Here is a 7,314-nt window from a genome sequence, read left to right as displayed (position 1 = left end):
ACACATAATTTGGGATTAAGGCGGTAGTGCAACAATGGCCTTTAGTGGAATAAGCCATTTGTTGACGGACTTGGGCCGTGTGTTTTGGGCGAACATGGGAAGCCCAAGCCCGTCAGGAGGCCCAACCCTAATTTCTCCTCATGGTCCCTGTTGTAGCCTATAAATAGAAACCACTTTCTCTGCCAGTTTTTCTCAATGTTTTGCTCAAGAAAAGTAGATCTAAAATCGGTTCTAAATTTTGTGAGTGAGAGAGGCCAAGAGAGAAAGAAGAGGGTGGTAGATCGTTGCCCACACAATGTCCATTCCATTGATAGGAATACAACAGAACATCAAGAGGTTGATTCGGATTCGTAGATCTTGGATTCTCAGAGTTATCTTAGTCGATCTAAAGGTATGATTTCTATCCAAAACCATGGACACCCCTTATTCCATTGTGCGTGGGTTTTCGCGGTTTGTAATCATTCGATGCAACCATAACGGTCCCTACAGTAATCTGGTTTTGAGTAGCTTCAGCTTTGACACTAATATATACAACGTGCATCCAACTACCTCAGTACCCCACACTTCCTGAACCACCTCATTAAAATCCTTGTGAAGAGCCCAGAAATTACAAAATCTGAATGGAGTTCTGCCCTTTTATGAGTCCACAAGATGCACCAACATGGGAGAGTGATCAGAGATACCTGGAGAGAGGAACTCAGCAATAGCCTGAGCAAAAGCACACGTCCACTCAATATTTACAAGCACCCTATCAATCTTTGACCACTTTCGATTAGTTCCAGTACCATAATGTGTCCATGTATAGTAACAACCTGAAGCTTTCATATCAAACAGCCCTAAATCAACTAGACAGTCCCCAAAAGGTTCTGTTTCCCGAGCCTGCACTAATTCCCCAATCCTTTCATGAGAGTAGAGCACAATATTAAAATCACCAAGCACACACCAAGGAGTAGTGATACTTCTATGAAGATGCTTAATATCCATCCATAACCCCAACCTGTCTTGACTACCATTACTTGCATAAATAAATGTAGAGAAGAACCAGGATTGATTGCTAAGCATTGTCACCTTGCAATGAATAAACTGAGAGGTTTCATGTAACTTGCTCACTGAAACAAAACTTGGATCCCATAAAATCCAAATTCTTCCATTCGGATTGCACCCATAGTTGTTCTCAAAGCTCCAGCTAGGTGCGCAAACTCTACTGATCACTACACTCTTTGCCTCCTTTACTTTTGTTTCTAATAGACCAAGAAGGCAAATCTTATTCTTCAAAATAAACTTATGTATTTCTGCCGCTTTTTTGAGATCATTTAGACCTCTTATGTTCCAAGTGCAGAATTTAAACATTAATAACTTTATCGTTTTTTGGTACCTGACCCCTTAGATCTACTCTTTTTCTTCTCACTGACATGTCCTTGCTTGGTCTGACCTTTTCTACTAGCTTCACAACCCAACGCATTCTCCTCAGCCCTTGGCTTTCACCACCACTTCCTTAGGCATAACATGATCACTAAAGTACTCAACCGGCATACCCTCAGAAATATCATCCTTCATCTCTTCCTCACTATCAGCAAGCACCTAAAATGCATTATGTTCGCTTAAGTAAACCTCTTTTGTATTCTTACCATTCTCCTGACTCTGAAGGGGTAAAGTATTATAGTTTGCACTCTGCTGTGAGACACCCCATACCTCATCATACTCGTGTCCCCGAATAGCTCGAGGGTTAAAGTGAGGTACCGGTAGCAACCACTGCAAGACCTAACCCTCTGGCGAAGCTGTAGGGACATATTGTACTATATCAAGGCCAACATTTCCTCCCTCCATATGCTCACCATCCTCACATTCAGCATAGTTTGAGCCTCCATCAGTGGTGGTGTCTTCCTGTCTAGGTCTATCCTCCCAACTTTGTGTTGTGCCCACAAAGTTTGATGCTTTGGGTCTCCAAACTTGTTTTGGATGAGGACAGTTTGACATCTTATGCCCAAACATATTACATCTTGTACAAGACGTAGGCACCCATGGGTATTCTAGCTTAAGCTCCACTACTTCATCCCCCATTTTCACTGGAATAAAGTTCCTATAAGTGTAATCAATAGGAACCTCAATGCAAATCTTTGCAAAATTCAGCCTCGTTTTTGCCCTCGTAGCCTCATCCATACTCATCGGCTTTCCAATCAAACTAGCTACATAGCCAAGACCATCATTAGTCCATAACTCTTTAGGCAGATCTATTAGCTTAACCCAAATGGGCAGCTTTGTAATCCTATGCCTCTGAGACTCAACTTCCCGAGTCCACTGACGTACCACAAACAGTCATCCTGCAATGAAAATGGGATCCGCTTCCAATACTTGTTTCCTATCTTCATCAAGATTAAATTTGAAGTAAAATAGTTCTTTATCTGTAGAGATAGTGTAGTTCCCTTTAATTTTCCAGATCTTTGAAAGAGAGGATTTAACCAACGGAAAAGGAAGCCTTTTTTCAACAACAAAAACCCACAACATAGTCACTCCAAGTGGAGACCCTTCTCCAGAATACTAGCTGGTATCTTAGCTATACCATCCACTAGATGTGTTTTGAAAATTCTCAGAGAAGTATGTGAATTGCTGGACCCTCCTCTGTAAAGCGAGCTCCATGAGCCTTTATTACAGAGGCCAAACGAAACTTGAGTTGTGTAGGGGGGTGAGGTGGAAGAAGAAGGAAGGTCTTACATTTTTGGAAAAGAAATATAGGAGCATGTAGAGAACGAACAGGGCTTTCTCTTATGATTCACAAGAAAATAGAGAAAATGGTGGCAAAAGCTCGGTCAAGGAGGTCAAAGAAAACAAAAAAGGAAATAAACCCCTCAAAACCAAAGATAGACTTGAGGGAGAAGACTAAAAATAGTCAAATCCTTTTTTAGTCCCCATTTTTAAATCCATTTTAAATCTTTTGACTCCAAAACCTAAAATACACAGCCTTCGTTACAGAACAATTTCCATCCCTCACAGAGACCAACAAAATTGTCAAATATAAAGATCTGGTCGTCCTACCATCCCTTGCACTATAGGAGATAAGTACACTGCAACTGCCTTGCTCGATCTTGGAGCAAGTGTTAACCTCCTTCCATACTACTTATTTAAACAATTTGGTTTCCATGAGCTTACACATACCACCATGATATTGCAATTAGCCAACCGATCCATCAAATACCTAAAGGGAGTGGTCGAAAATGTGCTTATCAAGGTTAAAGATTTTTACTACCCTGTTGATTTTGTCATCCTCGACACTGAAGTAGCTCATGATGCCATACCAATCATTCTAGGGTGCCCATTCTTGGCAACTACCAATGCGTTCATAAATTTCTATAATGGATCTATGACCATGTCTTTCGAGAACCTCTCAGTAGAAGTCAATATTTTCAAGATGATGTAACAGCAGATGGAAGAAGAGTTGGATGACGAAGTTAGTATGATAGATAGTGTAGTGCAAGAGAACTTTGACTGGACGTTCCCAAAAAATGAGGTGCATCAGTTCTTATCCTTTAGAGATTCAAAATTTGATATGGATCAGTATAAAGAAGATACCTCAGTAACTTTGGAATCAGTTCCCTTATGCACTTCAGATGATGAGTTACTTGAACATAAAGAGACATCACCAGCCCAGGTGTTTTCAATAGAAGAACAGAAACATATAGAGACATTGTTACCCATAACACCTACTCCTGCTCTTAAGCCTCTCCCTCTTGACCTAAAATATATCTATCTTGATACAGATGGTACACATCCCATCATCATTTCATCTCAGTTGTCAAAAGAGGAAGAAAATCGCTTAATTAGAGTTATTCAAGAACACCGTTCTGCCATTGGTTGGTCTCTTGATGATATAAAAGGAATTGATCCAAAGATTTGCACCCACCGGATTCACCTGGAAGAGAATGCCAAAACCTTTAGAGAGCCACATCGCCAGTTAAATCCAGCTACGAAAGAGGTAGTAAGGGCGGAGATCTTGAGATTACTAGATGCTAGAATCATTTACCCCATATCTGACAGCGAATGGGTCAGCCCTATTCTTATGGAGCTAAAGAAATATGGGATTATAATGGTCTGTAATGAGGAAGGATAATTAATACCAGCACATGTTCCCATCATGTGGAGGATTTGTACTGATTATCGGAAACTGAATGCTGTCACAAGGAAAGATCATTTTCCCCTGCCATTTGTAGATCAGATTCTTGAACGTTTAGCAGGACATGCTTATTACTTTTTATTGGATGGGTATTCAGGGACTTTTAGATTTTAATTGATGAAGCAGATCAAGAAAAGACTACCTTCATTTGCCCTTTTGGAACATATGCTTACGCACGTAAGCCCTTCAGTCTCTACAATGCACCTACCACATTTCAACGCTGCATGATAAGAGCCAAAAACTGTAGTTTTAACCCTTTAACAATAATACTTTTAGACCAATTATGCGAGTAATAAATAAGAGTTAATGTTGATTACGTGTTTGTATGTATTTCAGGCATTGAAGTCAATTACGTGCAGAAAGTGCCACTTTGGCGAGATAAAGGAGCAAGGGTTGGTTGCTAAGAAGTTCTGTGATTAAAGGCCAAGATTCAAGGAGAAAAATCCTTTGTGAAGCCAGGTCAAAAGCTGAAAAGTCAAAGTCAACGCGGCCAGAAACAGCACACAAAAGTCAACAGAACTTCCGAAGACTGTATCTTTGGACTCAGGCCTCAGAATTAGTCCTACATTATGTCAAAACAACCGTCTCGAAAAGAGCTTTCCAAAGGTCTAAACCTTGAGCCAATCAGAGGAGTAAAAGTGGATGAAAAGCCTGCTGAAGTCAGATCGAGGTGAAAAGGGCCCTGTGGACTGAAGAGATTGAGTTTTTGGCTCGATTTTCCGACCCAAAACATGGCTCCTCAGCCCATGCACGAAAATGTGGATCTTGTCTCCTCCATTTGAATAGAGAAGACTTAACTCTGAAGAGATAATTAGGTTAGGTAGCAAGTAGCCATTAGAGAATAATCTAGATCTAGTTTTGAGAATCCATTAATTAGTTTATTAATTAGTTTTTATTATCTTGTTTTAATTTAGTATTTGAATCAATTGTTATTTAATTATTAGATCAATAAAGTAGTTTGTTTTTCATAATATAGTTTCATTTCATTAATCATTGTAGTTTCGATTCCTAGATTTAGTTATTGTCATTGTTAGTCAACTACTCAAATATGATAAGGAATTAGGGGGGATTGATTCCACCTTAACTCGACTTAATCAACTAACAAAGATTCGTCATGATCCAAATTTAAATGCTTTCTCATATCAAAATGGTATTTCTAATCCCTAATTATACATGACAATCTCTATCAATTAATAACTAGCATGTGAAGCAACCAAACCCATTCTCATGGTGAACTAATTACTTTCTAGAATTGAATAGATTATCACGACGATTTCTAAGTTAACAAATATCAAGCTTCATCAAAGCTTCTTCAACCCCCTCTAATGGAGCTTTAGCCTAGAATCATTATGTTATCATTTTTCAATGAAATTAAACAAGACATCATATAAAGATTATAACTTTGCTTATTTGAATTCAAATGGAAACTACTCATGCAAGATTTGATTGAAACTAATAATGATAAATAACTATATCTATGAATTGAAATTAAATACTTAATGGAAAATGAAACTAAATTATGAAAACAACTAACTTTATTGATATAATAAATAAATAACAAGTGATTCAAATCCTAAATTAAAACAAGATAATAAAAAGCTAATTAATTTAATTGAATCTAAAATCTAGATCTAGAACTATGTTCTAATGGCTACTTTCTACCTAACCTAATTATCTCTTCAGAGTTAAGTCTTAAGTGTGGAAATGGAGGAGACCAGATCCATATTTTCGTGCATGGGCTGAGGAGCCATGTTTTGGGCCGAAAAATCGAGCCCAAAACCCAATTTCTTCAGTCCATAGAGACCTTTCCAGCTAGATTTTGCTTCAACAGACTTTTCGTCCACTTCTGCTCCTTTGATTGGGTCAAGGTGTGGATCATTAGAAACCTTTTTCCGATCCGGTGACATAAGGTACGCCCAATTCCGAGGTGTGAGCCCAAAGATACGATCTTCGAAAGTTCTGCTGACTTTTGTGTACTGTTTCTGCCCGCGTTGACTTTGACTTTTCAGCTTTGACCGGGCTTTTTAAAGGCTTTTTCTCCTTGAAACTTGGCCTTTAATCACATAACTCCTTAGCAACCAACCCTTGCTCCTTTATATCGCCAAAGTGACATATTTCTGCACATAATTGACTCCAAAGCCTGAAATACATAAAAACACGTAATCAGCATTAACTCTTATTTATTACTCGCATAATTGGTCTAAAAGTATTATTGTTAAGGGGTTAAAACTACAGTTTTGGGCTCTTATCAAACCACCCCCAAACATCATTTTGCTTGTCTTCAAGCAAAAATGAGAAATTAGAATAAGTGACCAAAAATGGAGTTCTAACTAATCTCATTTCGCCGAGTGCGATTGCATTGACCATATGCAACAAGGCCTTAAACCACTAGGAATTCCCTATTAGACAAGTTATAGCCTCGTAAGAGTTTTCCAGTGAAGGTACTCACAAACTTCATCTATACTACAACGACTAATAAATAAAACCATTGTTTCCTTATCTATGTCTCAATTATCTATACATCTCACTAGTAATGAATACAGAATAATCAAGTCGAAACCTAAGATAATATATGCATAATAATCAATCATCTACGAATAAACATATATACAATGAATAATACTATGAAATGCACTAGCAGGTCCGTTTATGAAAACTCGGAATAACGTCCTTAAGTAGGTCCTCACATAAATGTCAAGACAAAAACCACTCTGATTTGCGGTTTATGAAAGGCTAAAGAAAGGCTCAGAGGGGCGACTAGCAGAAAATAATTCATAGGTTTGAATTTCTGGCTATATCGATCCAAAGAGGGCCTAAATTCTCGCTTAGGATATGGGATAGTGATCAAGCAAGTGGACGTGTGATTTCTCTATCGGAATTTTACTTCTCCCTTGTGTCATTTCTCTGACGTTTCACTCATATAAGGCTTTAGGCTATATTCTCACAGGATTTGTAGAATAAATACTCTAGCCTAGATTTCAGAAACTTGCTGCCAAACAATCATAGATACTCATGTAATATACTTATAGACAGATGTAGAGATGTTAATCTAAGTTTCTAAAAACTATTCTAATGCAAAAGCTATGTGAGATGTCTAAATTATCAAGGGCCTTGAGAAGGGAAACAATACCAATATTCCTAAGTGT

General features: G+C 38.3%; 1 protein-coding gene across 1 annotated transcript; it reads right to left on the bottom strand.

The window, feature by feature from the left end:
• Positions 1–636: 636 nt before the first annotated feature.
• On the bottom strand, positions 637–1,350 carry LOC147496420 (uncharacterized). The gene has a single exon (XM_086562575.1). It carries the CDS (start codon positions 1,348–1,350, stop codon positions 637–639), a length of 714 nt encoding a protein of 237 aa, XP_086418701.1.
• Positions 1,351–7,314: the final 5,964 nt, after the last annotated feature.

Source organism: Coptis chinensis, chromosome 5 (genome assembly GCF_015680905.1).
Source record: "Coptis chinensis isolate HL-2020 chromosome 5, ASM1568090v1, whole genome shotgun sequence".
NCBI lineage: Eukaryota > Viridiplantae > Streptophyta > Magnoliopsida > Ranunculales > Ranunculaceae > Coptis > Coptis chinensis.
This window is presented reverse-complemented; position numbering and strand designations above follow the sequence as displayed.

Excerpts from the sequence above, each read along its gene's own strand:
- LOC147496420 (XM_086562575.1), bottom strand. The coding sequence starts at position 1,350 with ATGTTTAAATTCTGCACTTGGAACATAAGAGGTCTAAATGATCTCAAA.